The 15,206-nt window shown below is 38.7% G+C and overlaps 4 protein-coding genes across 7 annotated transcripts in view; 2 read left to right on the top strand and 2 right to left on the bottom strand.

The window, feature by feature from the left end:
• Nucleotides 1–2,241: 2,241 nt before the first annotated feature.
• On the bottom strand, nucleotides 2,242–5,880 carry LOC106939502 (zinc finger protein 62 homolog). Of its 2 annotated transcripts, XM_015021903.1 has the most exons (3): nucleotides 5,440–5,880; nucleotides 3,376–4,120; nucleotides 2,242–3,269 (listed from the first exon to the last, which is right to left on the bottom strand). In XM_015021903.1, the coding sequence occupies exons 1-3, from the start codon at nucleotides 5,636–5,638 to the stop codon at nucleotides 3,218–3,220; spliced, it is 996 nt and encodes a 331-aa protein (XP_014877389.1). In that variant the 5' UTR covers nucleotides 5,639–5,880; the 3' UTR covers nucleotides 2,242–3,217. The 2 variants fall into 2 exon arrangements, with proteins under 2 accessions (XP_014877389.1, XP_014877388.1); XM_015021902.1 differs by having other exon boundaries at nucleotides 2,242–4,120; nucleotides 5,440–5,879.
• A 172-nt stretch (nucleotides 5,881–6,052) lies between these two features.
• On the top strand, nucleotides 6,053–8,982 carry LOC106939503 (oocyte zinc finger protein XlCOF8.4-like). The gene is made up of 2 exons (XM_015021904.1): nucleotides 6,053–6,380; nucleotides 6,932–8,982. Exons 1-2 carry the CDS (start codon nucleotides 6,182–6,184, stop codon nucleotides 7,741–7,743), a joined length of 1,011 nt encoding a protein of 336 aa, XP_014877390.1. The 5' UTR covers nucleotides 6,053–6,181; the 3' UTR covers nucleotides 7,744–8,982.
• Nucleotides 8,983–10,418: 1,436 nt separating this feature from the next.
• On the bottom strand, nucleotides 10,419–12,168 carry LOC106939499 (zinc finger protein OZF-like). Of its 2 annotated transcripts, XM_015021896.1 has the most exons (2): nucleotides 11,974–12,168; nucleotides 10,419–11,940 (listed from the first exon to the last, which is right to left on the bottom strand). In XM_015021896.1, exons 1-2 carry the CDS (start codon nucleotides 12,145–12,147, stop codon nucleotides 10,663–10,665), a joined length of 1,452 nt encoding a protein of 483 aa, XP_014877382.1. In that variant the 5' UTR covers nucleotides 12,148–12,168; the 3' UTR covers nucleotides 10,419–10,662. The 2 variants fall into 2 exon arrangements, with proteins under 2 accessions (XP_014877382.1, XP_014877381.1); XM_015021895.1 differs by having other exon boundaries at nucleotides 10,419–12,168.
• A 2,594-nt stretch (nucleotides 12,169–14,762) lies between these two features.
• Nucleotides 14,763–15,206, top strand: part of LOC106939501 (gastrula zinc finger protein XlCGF7.1-like) — a 7,106-nt gene continuing 6,662 nt past the window's right edge. For both annotated transcript variants that reach the window (XM_015021899.1, XM_015021898.1), the window contains exon 1: nucleotides 14,763–15,168. In XM_015021899.1, the coding sequence (XP_014877385.1) occupies nucleotides 14,763–15,168 (406 nt within the window). The remainder of the gene's footprint in view (nucleotides 15,169–15,206) is intronic.

The following is a 15,206-nucleotide window of genomic DNA, read 5'->3' as shown; positions in this document are numbered from 1 at the left end:
CATTTTGAATAGGAAATGTAACAATAAACTACAATGAACCTCCTAGAGCTCATAGTTTTCATTGCTGCCTAATAAAATTACTCTTTACATAATTTTATATTTTATCCAGCATAAGTGAAAATAAATACTTTCCTAATTCAATGAACTCCAGGTCACAGATCCCTTTAACCTTCTGTTTACTCACCTTGTCCTATGGGTCAAAAATGACCCGCCCTAACAAAAGCCCCAAAATAAAGCAGATTAATTGAATTTTAAGTCCAAAATCTATTTTGTATGATGAAAAAATTTGATATTTATCATTTCAACTCAATTTAATACATTTTTTATCATGTATATTTGTTACACAATACAAAAAGATGATCAACAGTATTACACACTTTTTTCTTTTTACCACAAACTAAGTGTTGTAACGGTTTTCCTTTACACAGTAAAGGTTTATTATATAATTATATAAATGAACATCACATGTTCAACATCAGGTGTTGAACATCAGATGAAGAACATCCACACTGAACAGAAAATGTTCAAGAAAATCTTTATAACATGAAGATGTTCTTCACCATATGAAGACGCTACATTGAATTTGTTCAACATAAAATGTTCAACTTCTTATGCTGAAGATCTCATGTAGGTCAGAATGTGGAGACATACAACATCTGTTAGTGAAACATCTATTCATGGCTTCAACTACTGGTTCTCAGATTCATAAACCTTCATATCGTTTTTATCATGTCAGATTATTTTCTGTTGTGTTTGGGAGTTTGTGTGATGTGGGAGGTTGGCTGCAGATTGAGAGTCAAAGGCAAGTTTAATTCATACGTCAATCCAGTTTCTTTGATGTGTGTGTGTGTGTGTGTGTGTGTGTGTGTGTGTAGTCTGAACTCTTTTTCTGGTGTTTAAATGCTTTTATAATTCACGGGTCCAAAATGACCCATAAGATAATCCTGGTACCCTCGTGGTGATCAGCCCACATGGAAATATAAACTAAAACAAAGCATCACTTCTTCTAATGTCAGGTTAATTTAAGAAAAGTCATAAAACTTCAAGTCGGCAAAAGGTCGTTTAGGGCAGGGTGGGCAGCTCCAGGCCTGGAGGGCCGGGCTCCTGCAACCTATATGTGTCTCTACTTCAACACACCTGGATCAAGTAATCGTTAGCAGGACTCTGGAGAACCTGATGCACTGAGGAGGAGATCCAGCTGTTTGATCGAAGTGTGTTGGACCAGGGAGACGTCCAGAGTCCAGGACACCGGCCCTCCAGGACCAGGACTGCCCATCCCTGGTTTAGGGTATTTTTTCTACAGCTAAACATGGTAATGGGTCACTTTTGACCCAAAGACAGCAGAAGGGTTAAACCCAACAAACTGAAAATACAACAGACTACAACTGAAAGACGTTTGAAATGACTTCAGTAAAGTTGATTCCTTTGTTCAGCAGATGCAGAAACATTGGGAAGAACTTGTCTGCTGGTCCACATTTTCAGCCATTTGTATGTTCAAATTAAATATTTATTATCCATACTGCATTTTAAAAATGTTATTCAAAAAAGTTTAAAAACAAAACTTTTTATTGGAGATTTGTTTCTACAAACAAATTCAGTGGGAATAAAATGAAAATCACTTATTAATCTCAGACAATAATCATATTGTTACACCTCCCTGTTTAGGTGAAAATATTAACACCATGTTGCCATGGTAACAAGACCAAGAACTGAGCCCTGAGGAACTCCCCTAAACATGAGAGCAACTTAGAACTAAAGCTGTCAGGATGATCCAGGCTGATGGAAACCAGTGGAGAGCTGGTCCTCAAAGACCAAACCAGTTTGAAGTGAACTAAATCAAAGTTCAGCTCTGACTGCGACGTCCCGACTCTGCTTGACATTCAGCCGTCATCCACTGAATGACGAGACGGAGTCTGAACCAACATGGACGCCTTGAATCTGATGGAGCTGATTGCTGAGCTGTGAGTTCAGCTCTGAGCTGTTTCTCTCTCAGATGAAGAACACAGGTGCTTCCTGAACCATTGTTTCAGTCGATGCTTGTAACTGTCATTGTGTTATTAAAGTGAGAAGCCACAGCTAACGGTGTGGAGGCTGCAGAGCACAAACCCACACAGCTGCAGGAAAGGAAGTCTGATTGGCTGCCAGCAGTTTGGTGGCTTCTAATAACCACTGAGAACAGATTCAGATCTGCTCTCTGACCACAATCGGCTTTATTTACAGCCAAGGCCTCATATGTCTTAATACATAAGGTTTATGATTTACATGTTTTATTAAAACTGAGCTGTATGCTGACATGCAGAATAATTAGATTCCAGTTTAAAGTTAAAAAACAACCATTGCAACATTTACTGCTGAATTAAGTTGACGCATCACAAACCTTTGCTGTAAATACTGAGAACCTGAAGATGTTTCTGTTTTTACCGTTTCCTCCCAGTGGAGACAAAAATAATTCAGCAGAAATGATGTCACTTTGTGAACAGTGGGATGAATATTAACAATGAAGCAAATTAATAAATCAGTGTTACAGTAACACTGAGCCAAATGTTGCCCTTTGTTAAACACAGATTAGCTTAACCTTGTGTCTGTGTTCAGACGTCTGATCTGCAAACAAACTGAACCCAGATCAGATTCATAGATACTCGTTTAGTGTCTTCTCATCTCTTCTGCATTAAATACTGAAAACTCTCTTTAAAATTTGAAACCAGTAAATATTTTGTTTCTCCATACATCATCTTTGTTGCAAGCAGGTTAGTTTTAGTGACTCAGGCGCCCAAAGATGTTTTTAATGTAGCTTAGGCCAAAGAAACCTATTAAAACCTTTAATTTTCTAGAACCATGTAAGTCCAAGTCCGCACCATCTTTTAATTGTTTCTTTATGCTTGATATTTATTAGTGAGGGTCAGTACAGCTTAATCTAGTCACAGAAATAATCAAGTAAGAAAAGTCAATCATTTTAATCTAACCTGCATGATTAATTTTAGAAGTAACTTCATGTCTTGTTGCTGCTAAACTAAAGTCTCCAGCCTGGTTGTCATGGTTACCTCGGGTTATTCTGACAGCCTCTGTGTCGCCGTCCATCACAATTAGAAACGATCCTATTTTAGCCAGTCAGTCTTGAAGGATGACAGGAAACTGAACAAGCACAACATCCATAATTTACCGTCTGTTGGAAACACTGACCCCATCAATGCCCTGTGTGGGTTCTCCTGAGAACACTTCAATTTGAACCATGTATAAAACCTTTCCCACATGTTTCACAAGCAAAAGGCCTTTCACTTGAATTCATTTTGTTGTAAAGAGAGAAATCTTCTCCATATGTTTGAAAAGGCCTCAATACAAGAGAAAGATTTCCTACACAAGTCACAAGAAAAAGGCCTTTCACCTGTATGAATCTTCTTGTGAGCTTTTAAATTACTAATTTGAGAGAAACTTTTCCCACGTATTTCCCAACAGAAAGGTCTCTCTCCAGTGTGGGTTCTGTAATGCTGTTTCAAGTTAAACTTCTTCTTGAAGGATTTCCCACAAATACCACACTTATCAGAAGACATGTTGCTTGTGTCAGTGTAGCACCGAGTCTGTGACCCGGTGGAGCTTCTTCCTCCCTGATCGTTGCTCTCAACTACAGGAGAAACATGAAAAGAAAGCTGCTCAGGTCTTGGCTCTCCTTCACAGCCAACAGGAGAATCTGCTTCCTCCATTACTCCCTCCATCAGTGGTTCTGCTTCCTCTTTAATCCATGTAGTTTCTGGATCCTCCTGTCCTTCAATCAGTGGTTTTCTTGGGTCCTCTTTCTCTTTAATCCACTCAGATTCTTTAAACGGTGAAGGTTTAGGTTCTGCTTCTTCCACTTTCATCCAATCAGTTTCTGATTCCTCCCATTCTTCAATCGGTGGAGGTTCTGATTTTTTCTGTGGCCTTTTGTCCCATGAAGACTCTGCGTTCTCGTTTCCTTCCACCAGGGTGCGTTCAGGTGGCCGTGGAGGATCCGGTTCCATTTGATCCTCTCCAGTCCATTGAGGTTCTGCTTCCTCCTCCTCGTGGCTGGACCGCCTCCCCTGGTTACAGAGAAGCTGGATGGAAGAAGTTTCCTGCTCAGTGAAGACATTTAGCTTTTGAAGGTCTGAGGGAACAAAGGAAGAGATCATTGATATAAATTAATTGATGACCGTCTTCTTTAAAGGCAGCAAAATTATTATAAAAAAATGGGCTGATGTCACATCACCCAAATAAAGACCCATGTCTCCCTCTTTAGTTCAGTATTCAGAAAACCATTTGGTTCTAACAGAACATTTTAGATGAGTTTCTACTTCAGCTTATTTTGCTAAAATATTCATAGTTTGTTTTGAAGTTTGGTAGTTTATCCAGTATTTCCTTTTTAAAATATTGTCCAGCCCCATAGAAAAAGCAACAGCTGTTTCTCCTCATGTTACTTTGTTTCCGTTCCCTTTAAAGTATCAGGAGTCAACAGGACAAAAAGGTTCAGGAACCAGAGCAGTTAGCAGAAATCATCTTATGTTGAGTGAAGGAACTGCTTCTTTGTAAAACCTCAGATCCAAAGTACATTTCAGTCTAACCATCTACAAACAGAGGCTGTGTTCCAGTTACCAGTCAACAGTCACTGCTGCTGAGAGAAAATACACAACAAACTTCATGAGCCAAGTGGATGTTAGTTAATCAGCATCTTACTGCTAACCTTGTTTTAGAGTCAACAGAGAAGGAAGATAGAAATAGATGAAAGTAATTTAGTCCAGATCACCCACTGATTTACAAACTAAATGTGAAAGAGGAAAAAGAAACTGATGGAGATTAAATTATATGACCGAGATAAGATCAACAGCTACATGGATTGACAGTGAAAAAAACTCATATTTCTGTCATTTGGAGAAAAGTAGAGAAATGTAATTACAAGTCTACTAATAAAGAAATATCTAAAAACTATGAAAGACTTTTTTGCTTAATTGGACCTTCAGAATATTCCACTAAGGATGTCAATGATTTCTTAGACGAGACCTGCAGCCGTATCCCAACATTCACAAGGTTCTAAAGAAAAACGTCACTTCCGTTAATTGTTCATCAATAAATACGACCAGTCAGCTTTAGATTAACTCCTTAATCAATACCCTGCATCTCGAATCAAAATTTCATCTTCCCGTCTATCCTGGGATTTATACTAGAATGTTCTTTATTACTTTTAGATTGTTTCATTTTCATACACACAGACATGTAAATTCAGAGGCACTAAACCTAAATGGTTCAGTTTTATTTATTTATTGTTTATTGTTAAGTCATTAATATTTTTAGTCAGGCGACTGAAATGATCTCCATCTGGTTTTCAGAGACTCAGACATCTGTTGTCATGTAGCATCAGAGCAGCAGCTAAAACAGTTCAGCTGCAGCAGCTTCTCTGTCTGCATGTAACACATCTTCATCCAGACCTACCAGAACTTTGTCTCCGCAGCTCCGAACCGATTCTGTTGAGTTTTATCTCTGGTTTCCAGTTGATCCCCATCATCCTGCGCTGAGCATCGAGCTCCTCCTCGTAGCAAATGATGGTTTTTTCAACCTCTGAGAAGATTTCTGCAGCAGCAGCAGTTAGTCGCTCTCTGATAAAATCTCTGAGATGCTGAACTGAAGACATGGTTACTGAAATATTAGCTGAGAAACGATAAAACAACCGTATTCTGGATGATTCCACAGAACCTCATGCTAAATCCTTCAGTTTTCCTTTTGCTGAGGATCTCCACAAATCAGCTGATTGGTCAATTTGCGCCCCCTGCTGGGCTGGAGCGGAACAGCATAACGTTACCTGAAACATACATTAACTTTTCCAATCTTTAAATTTTTTGTGCACCAAATAATTACTTGTATGGTTTTTGTGGACAAAAACACAACAAAAAAAAAAACACACACAGAATATGGTTTACAAGCGGTAGCCGTATTTTGTGAAACCCTTAGGAAATATTTCAGTTCTTCAGTGAATATAATATAAATATACTAAAGGCTTATAAACCCCAAACATGAAGTTCCAGTTCAGTCCAGCAGGGGGCGGAAATGGTCCAATAAACTGTTTTCTCTCAGTGTGACCCCAGCGGAAGTAAAACAAAAGGCTCCAGCATCAGGTTCTGTGGAATCATCCAGAATACGGTTGTTTTATCGTTTCTCAGCTAATATTTCAGTAACCATGTCTTCAGTTCAGCATCTGAGAGAGTTTATCAGAGAGAGACTAACTGCTGCTGCTGCAGAAATCTTCTCAGAGGTTGAAAAAACCATCATTTGCTACGAGGAGGAGCTCGATGCTCAGCGCAGGATGATGGGGATCAACTGGAAACCAGAGATAAAACTCAACAGAATCGGTTCGGAGCTGCGGAGACAAAGTTCTGGTAGGTCTGGATGAAGGTGCTGATGTGGAAACAGAAAGATGGAGAATGAAGAGACGGAGGTAAAAGAGAAGAAGATTAATGATGTAATTCAAAGAGTTGGAGAAAGAGGAAAGAAATTATAGCGATGTAAAGAGTTTAGATTATGTCTGGTGCCGGATCAGCAAAGACAACACATCCAGTATTTGTTGGCTTATTTTATTGTGAACTGAAACAATATTCTTACTTCTGTGTGTTAATAAAACAGACAGTGTTCTTTAATGGGTGACAGTGGCTGGAGGTCAGAGTTCATCCTGTGGTTTGCTGGTTTAGACCTGAACTCCACTGCCGTCTGCACTAGACACGTTTATCATTAAGTAACAGTGATGTTAATGTTTTATCACCTAGTGCTCTGGAGATATCAGTGACCTAAAATATTGCATTTCATTTAAACACTTTCTTGCTAGAGCTCCAAATCTATTGGGCTGAAAACTGTTGGTCACTTATTGACCTGATAGATGAGACAGTCATCAATCGATCAATCAATATTAATGATCTCTTCCTTTGTCTCACAGACCTCCAGAATCCACATGTGTCGGTTAAAGAGGAAGCTGCTACCGTCCAACAGGCCTGTGGCCAGGAGAGGAGGTCCAGTCATGATGAGGACGAAGCCGAATGTCAGTGGACTGAAGAGGAACGGGTGGAACCAGAACCTCCACTGACTGAAGAACATTGGGAACCAGGATCTCTATGGATTAAAGAGGAAGAGGAGGAGGCACAGTCTCCGGTGTTTAATTTTGAAGAGCAGGAACCAGAACCTTTACCGACCAGGCAGAACCAGAAGCAGTTTGCTGCTTTGATGGAGACTTTCACACTTCAGAGACGGGATCTGAGTGAAGGACCAAGAACTGAGCATCCTTCCTTTCACATCTCTGCTGAAGCCGAGAGCAAAGATCAGGAAGGAAGCAGCTCCACCGTGTCAGAGGGTCAGTCCCACACCGACTCCAGGAAAGGGCCTGTCAGCTGTGGGGTGTGTGGGAGATTACTGAAGAATAAATATGACTTAAAACAGCATTACATGACCCACACTGGAGAAAAGCCTTTTACTTGTGAAACTTGCAGTAAAAGTTTTGCTAGACGTTCTCAATTAAATGTTCACTATAGAACCCACACCGGTGAAAGGCCTTTTACTTGTCCAATATGCAAGAAAAGTTTCTTTCAAATTGGTCATTTAAATGCCCACAAGAACATTCATACAGGTGTGAGGCCCTTTTCCTGTGAAACATGTGGGAAGAGTTTTACTAGACGTTATCTATTAAACATGCACCGGAGAAGCCACACAGGTGAGAGGCCTTTCTCCTGGGAGAGCTTTGTGAAAAGCTTCTAGAATAAAACATGTTTAGATCGGCATGGGAAAGTCACACAGCTTTTCCTGTATAAGTTTGGAGTAAACATGTTTTCACTCAATCCAAACATCTCTCTAAATGAAATGTGCACCAGAAAACCCACAGAGGTGGAAGAAGCTTATTTGATGATTGTAGAAACAAAAACACAAACATGAGAAGTCGCATCAGACTGACTCACTGTGAGAAATATTTAAACTTTTCTTGGTAGTTTTTAAAGTGTATTAGAAAATAAAGTTACTGATTGTGTTGAAACTAGAAATGAAGGTGAGACGTTCTTTAGACACGATGTGAACCTCTGGACACCAGCAGCTCTGACCTGATGGACAAACACATTTTCATGCCATCAGATGGGATCAAAACTCTTGGCACATGCTTCATAGATGCAGCCCAGCATGGTGGTGGAGGGCTGGTGATGTGGGCTCGTCTTACTCTTCAGAGTATCAAAGTCTTTGAGACCAAATGTGGGTCCATCTGTCCAGCAGCTGAAGTTTAGTCCAGATCTACAACAGGAAGAACCAAACTAATGACTTGTAGAGTTGGAGTGGCCTAATCAAAGGCTGGACTTCAACCTTATTATATCCTGATGTGCAGAGAGCTGTGCAGAAATGGATGTTTGTAAACTTAAATTATCTACATTGTGGTTGTTGAGAAGACTGAGGAGAAATTTCTCCACACCAACATCTTAAATTTACTTTTTGTTGAAATCCTCAAACTGAAGTTTAAATTCATAACTTTAAAACTTCCAGTTTTAAAGTTCATAAACTACTGATGGTTGTTGTTGACAACGTTTTTCATTCGATTTTTCAATGTTTTTCTTAAGAACTTTTCAGTTTGATAAATATATTTTATACTTTTACTGTGAAAACCAAAATGTCTGAATATTTTAGCAGTTTTTCACTTTGTTTTGAATAAGAAACACATTTGGTTTAATAATGTTGAACTTAAACACAGGAATTAAATTTGCTTTGTAATTGTTGCTGCTGTGGTTTTTACAGGACGGTAGACTGAAGGATGTTTGTAGTTTAACAGCTGAACAGTCGGAGCTGCAGCCTGAAACATGTTCATGTAGAAAACCGTTTAAACTTACAGCTATAAGATGAAGTTAAAGTATATGTGCTGATTCACACATCGAGTTGAAATAGTTCTACGGTTTGGATTTCTTCTAGTTTGTGCTGCGATATGATGTTGGTTTTAAATAAAGCCTCTGCTGTTCACCTGAAGCCGTCTTCAGATCAGTCTCCATATTATCAGGTTGAAACCAACCAACTCCATCATACATAATATTGGCATCAAAATTTAAATTCAACAGCCATAGAAAAAACCCTCCTGAGCTCCTGGTTTTATGAACCTACTGAGGTTTATAAAACATTCAAATATAAATGGATATTATTAGAAATTTTTAAGTAAGATTTTTATAGTGAAATTCTTCCAGCAACTTTGTGACTTCTGAATATTAAACCCGTTACGGTCACTGAACGCTGAAAAAGCGTTTGACAGCATTGAATGGTTATATTTATTTGACATTCCTAAAGTGTAACTGATCATCAAACCAACTTTTTTATGTTTCTATGTTTCAGTGTGAAAATAAACAAGTGAGCAGCTTTTTTCACTGCATTGGCTTTCAGAACAAAGACGAAAGTTTCTAACATTAAATGACAGAAGCAGATGATCTAATAATTTCATGCATTCTGTCCAGTCAGCAGTCTGTGAATCCAACTGATTCCAATAATCACATTATTCACTGTATTCTGGTTTTATGAGACACTGAATTTTGAATTTTCATTATCTGCAAGTCATAATCACCAAAATTACAGGAAACAAAGGTTTGGAATGCATCACTGAATGGAGGATGACTTCATGCAATGTTTCCCTTTCTGAGATGACTGGCAAGAAATGTTGCATTTTCACTTACTATTAAATTTTTTAATATGTACTATTGGTATATCTTGCCTTCCCGATTCATCATCCATATGCGACGTTACTGACAGCATGGTCGTTATTATGGAAAAGTTGCTCAGTTTTGCTTTTAGCTGCAAATGTTTCCAGTTTCCTCTTTAATTCCAGCCTCCTCTGCTCCATCCTTGCTGTTTCTACTTCCCATCTTTAAACACCAGTGTCTGAGACGGTTGAATGTCAGGATACGTCTCTGAAAAACAAAACTACAAAAGCTGTTAGTCCAATAGAGACGGTTGCAGCCCAGGGCAGCAGCAGTGGCGCACGAGATCAACCCAGTGCCTGAACACCAACTCAGTTCAAAAATAATAGAGAGAGAAAACCAGAGCTTAAGGCCCAAATGTCCTCAGTTCTCCCAATTTGCCAATCCAGGCCTGCTTGTAACCGTCATTGTGTTATTAGAGTGAAATGTTGGCATTTATTAAACATAAATTAGCTTAAACCTGTATTTACAGAGACACTGCTGACTGTGTTCAGACCTCTGATCTGTAAACTATCTGAAAAAAAAGACCCCAAACTTTCCATCAATCTGGAGAATCTAGTCTGTCAGTGCAGTTTATCATTTTAAACTCCAAAGACCTCAAACAGCTTTTCCTAACAAACACACAGGAAAATTACATTTTTCTCATCTCTATTGCATTAAAACTAAAAAAGTACTTTCAAATTTGATGCCAACAAAAATTTTCAATAAAAACAATTTGTCTTAAAGTGTTTAAATTCAACATTTATTATAAAATTACAACTTGAAACTTTAAAAACCAAAAACCTTCCAATTGCAAAAATACCCAATGAGCCAGAGTCACCCCACAAAACAACCCAACACATCAACTTCACTCCTACTCAGGTTTAAGCTTCATTAGTATTTTTTCCTTTGCTAATATATTACTAAAAAACAAACTAATAAGAAAATTCTAAATATTTACTGTTAACCAGTGAGAGTCAAATGACTATTTCTTACTTCTGTGCTTTCTTTTCATGTGATAATTCAGTTTCCTATTTTCAATGAAACCTTTGCCACATATTTGACATGAGAAAGGCCTCTCACCTGTGTGGGTTCGCTGATGTACATTTAAGTGATTGCGGATAAAATAAGCTTTCCCACATACTTCACATGAATAAGGTCTTTCACCCGTGTGAGTTCTCCTGTGAACATTCAAGTTCGAACTATTTATAAAGCCTTTCCCACACATTTCACAAGAAAAAGGTCTCTCACCTGTATGAACTTTCTTATGAATACTTAAATTGCCAATATGAGAAAAAGCTTTTCCACAAGCGTCACAACAAAAAGGTCTCTCACCTGTGTGAATGTTCTTGTGAGCTTTTAAATGATCAATTCGAGAGAAACTTTTGTCACATGTTTCACAAGAGAAAGGCCTCTCACTTGCCTGATTTTTTAAAGGCCTCTCATCTGCATGCCTTTTCTTATGTAGATTTAAATTATCAATACGAGAGAAAGATTTTCCACACGTGTCACAGGAAAAAGGCCTCTCACCACTATGAACTTTCTGATGAAGATTTAAATTATAAATTCGCAAGAATGTTTTCCCACATGTTTCACAAGAAAAAGGTCTCTCACCTGTATGAGTTTGCTTGTGAACTTTTAAAATACTGAATCGAGAAAAACGTCTCCCACATGTTTCACAACAAAAAGGTCTCTCCCCAGTGTGGGTTTTGTAATGCTCTTTCAAGTTAAACCTCTTCTTAAATACTCGTTCACAAATTTCACATTTTAAAGACATATTCTTTGTGTCAGCATGAGACTGACTCTCTAACACTGTGGAGCTGCTTCCTTCCTGATGTGTGCTGTCTGTAGAAGACGGATGAAATGAACACTGCTCGGTTCTTGGTTCTCCAGCTCTTTTCCTGGAGACTTCCTGAAGAGGAGTCTCCATCAAAGCAACGGACTGTTCCTGCTCTCCCTCCTCACTGCTGCAGCCGTCCTTCTGGTCCTGCCCAGTTGGAAAATGTTCCAGTTTCTGCTGTTCATGTTTAATCCATGAAGAATCTGTTTCTTCCTTTACTTCAACTATCAGTATTGAATATGGCTCTTCTTTTTCTTTAATCCATTTAGATTCTACATCCTCCTGATCTTTAATAAGTGGGGTTTCTGGTTTCTTCTGTTCCTCTTCAACCCATAAAGATGTTGGTTCTTCATTTTCCTCCTCCAAACTTGAGTGTTTTGTGTCCTGGTCTTCCTCTTTAATCCTCTGTAGTTCTTGTTTCTCCTGTTCTTCTGTCAGTGGAAATTCTGGCTCCTCCTCTTCTTCTTTAATCCTATGAGTGTCTGGGTTCTCCTGTTTTTCTATCAGTGAAGGTTCTGTTTTTTTCTGTTTTTCTTTAGCCGATGAAAACTTTATTTCCTCCTTTTCTTCTTCCATCAGTGCTGTGTCCTCCTCTTCCTCTTTAATCCACTGTATTGGATCTGGTTCCATCTGATTCTCTTCAGTCCATTGAGGTTCTTCTTCCTCTGGTTATGGTGAGGCCTCCTGCCCAGGCTACAGAGATGTTGGATGGAAGAAGCTTCTGTCTCAATGGAGACATGTGACTTTTGAAGGTCTGTAGGGAAAAAGGAGGACATCATTAATATAATTAAATTGATGACCATCTCATTCTTCAGCCCAAGATCTCATTGGAACCATCTGACTCCACCTTCATTAAAACTGGATATTTGGGAGGAATCCCATCAGGAAACTTTGTGCATCCTCCCTGTTAAGAGACTACAGATGTGTACTCTGACTAACACAGGAAAGCACTCGGCAGGAAACGGCATTCACATCAAACTCCTTTGGATGTGACAGCAAGTTGATAATGCTGAGTCAGTGCAAACAATCGCACAGACAAGTAATGTGACAGCCGCTCTCTATGCAGCACTGACAGTTTGGCTGTCCTGGTGGAGAAGAAACTAAATAAAATACAGTTATTTATTTGATATAAGATGTTGTATTCCAAGTTAACACTAATATAACAATATAAAAAGTCAAATAAAAACAGAATGCATAAAAAGAAAAGGGTTTGAAACTGCACTGTCCTCGGAATAAAGAAACACTATAATCTGAATAATACTAAGTGTAATAATGCAGTCATAGATGAAAACATAAGAAAGCTCAAAACTGAGGACGTCAGGACAATCCAGAAAATAAAATGTATTTTTTATAGTGTCTATCTTCTAACAATAGTAACAAGTTAATTTAGTGTTTAAGTTCAAACCTGAACAAGTTGACAGGATGCAGAATCAGTTTTACAAGTGAAGTGGGAACGCACCGTTTGTCTGAAGGTTTAGTCAAAGCTGCAGCATTTCTTTTTTCCAATTGTTGCATCTTCTTTTGGTTTCGTGTCTTCTGTTTTTATCTGGGGTTTATATCCCTTTTAATATTCATGTTAACTGAGAATACATAAACAGAAAAATTATCAAGTATTTAAAGCAGCGCCTGATGTTTAAAAAACGAACATAACTAGTTAAATCCTGGAAGAAACGTTTTTAGCACACAAAAAGACTGTCAGAGCTCCAGCCTGCTAATTCTTTATTAGAACGGCTTTGACGAGGGCAGCTAAGCGGGGTCCTTCGGCTCTGTGGCAACAACGCGACCGGAAGTTAGTCACCAGTTAACATGAAAACCTATTAAACCGTAACACTGGTCTGAACGGACCTTAAAACACTGAAGTCTGTTAGTAATGCTGAAAGCTTAAACAATAAACCGATCAAACTGATTCATACCGATTCTGGTGAGGCTGTAGTTTCCATCAGATTATGTTTTCCTCGTAGTGAACGACGTTTTGTTTTTCAGCATCAGAAGCAGTTGGCCGCTATCTGAAGCTGAACTGAAGACATAGTTACTGAAATATTCAGCTGATTCACAACAACACAACCGTCTTCCAGCTGCGTCAACACAAGCTGCTCCTGACGTCTTTTTGTTTTCCTTCGGCTGGGTGTCACATTGAGACAAAGCAGCTGGTTGGTCCATTTCCGCCCCCTGCTGGACTGGACTGGAACTACATAACAACAGCCTTCCATGTGATCAATCAATGATTTTTATCATTTTTAATTGATGATTATGTCCAAACCCCAAATAACTGTTTAAATTCAAGCAGAAATATAAATTAAATTAATTCGGAAGCGGCTCCAGAGCCGCGAACATTATGATCATCCTGGAACAGCTGAACTTAACTTCTGGTTAATGTGATAAAGACAGTAAAGTTAAAGATGTGAATTCAAGAAGACCAAAAGAATATTGAATTAAAGCTGCTTTAAGTGGAGTATTGGTATTGATGCAGCATAGTATTAGGGTGCTCTTCCTTATGAGATCATCAACAAATCAACAGCAGAGGATATAACTCACTATTAAACATTACTGATGAAAGAAATTGGCCCATTTTTAATGGGCCAATTTCAGTTTACATGAACTCAGCTGAACCGGCTTTGTGGCCCTCAAAATTAAGAAATTCGTCTAAAATCACACCATTGAAATATTCCTACTTCATATTTCAGGACTAAAAATGGACAAAAACATTTAACTGAAGCTCCAATCAGCCCAGAAGAAAGACTGCATTTGAATCTGATGGGGAAAAATCTGCCTCATATGATGCAGAAACCCTAAAAACATTCATGTTCCCACAAACTCATTAATCTTGGTAATGAATTTAGGAACAAAGAAAATTCTGATTACAACCTAAAGATGGCGCTGTTGAGCTGCGTCTGATTCACAGTCAGTGGCTACAATACAGAAGTTTAAATTCTTAGTTTTCATTATGTGTTTTCTGTGAGCATATTTTATTGTTTCTGTTGTGATTGTGCTGCTGCTGCCACGGCCAGCAGGTCTTCCTTGTAAGAGATATTTGGTCTCAATGGGACTAGCTGATTAATTAAAAGGGTAAACTGAAATAAAATAAAGGAAGACATTGAATGCATCTAAAGTCTTATTAAAAATGTAACATGTATAAATATAAATTACAGTGCACCCAACTTACCAGCAGTCTCACTCAATAAAAAGCACCAAGGAGGAAAAGGGCAGGAGCTCAGTGAATATTCTTAGTTAACATTTGCTACATTATGATTAACTGTCGATTAATGACAGGTTCAGGTCAATTTTTGCATCCCGTCTGCTGCTCCAGTCCTGCAGGGGCTGTAAACAAACCAATCAGCTGCTCTGTCAGTGTGACCCCAACGGAAGTAAAACAAAAGGCTCCAGCATCAGGTTCTGTGGAATCATCCAGAATACGGTTGTTTTATCGTTTCTCAGCTAATATTTCAGTAACCATGTCTTCAGTTCAGCATCTGAGAGATTTTATCAGAGAGCGACTAACTGCTGCTGCTGCAGAAATCTTCTCAGAGGTTGAAAAAACCATCATTTGCTACGAGGAGGAGCTCGATGCTCAGCGCAGGATGATGGGGATCAACTGGAAACCAGAGATAAAACTCAACAGAATCGGTTCGGAGCTGCGGAGACAAAGTTCTGGTAGGTCTGGATGAAGGTGTGTTACATGCAGACAGAGA

The sequence above is a fragment of the Poecilia latipinna genome, unplaced genomic scaffold (assembly GCF_001443285.1).
Source record: "Poecilia latipinna isolate Pla-1442-1.1 unplaced genomic scaffold, P_latipinna-1.0 Scaffold2893, whole genome shotgun sequence".
Classification (NCBI taxonomy): domain Eukaryota; kingdom Metazoa; phylum Chordata; class Actinopteri; order Cyprinodontiformes; family Poeciliidae; genus Poecilia; species Poecilia latipinna.
The sequence above is the reverse complement of the archived record's forward strand: the minus strand, read 5'-3'. Positions and strand labels throughout refer to the sequence as shown.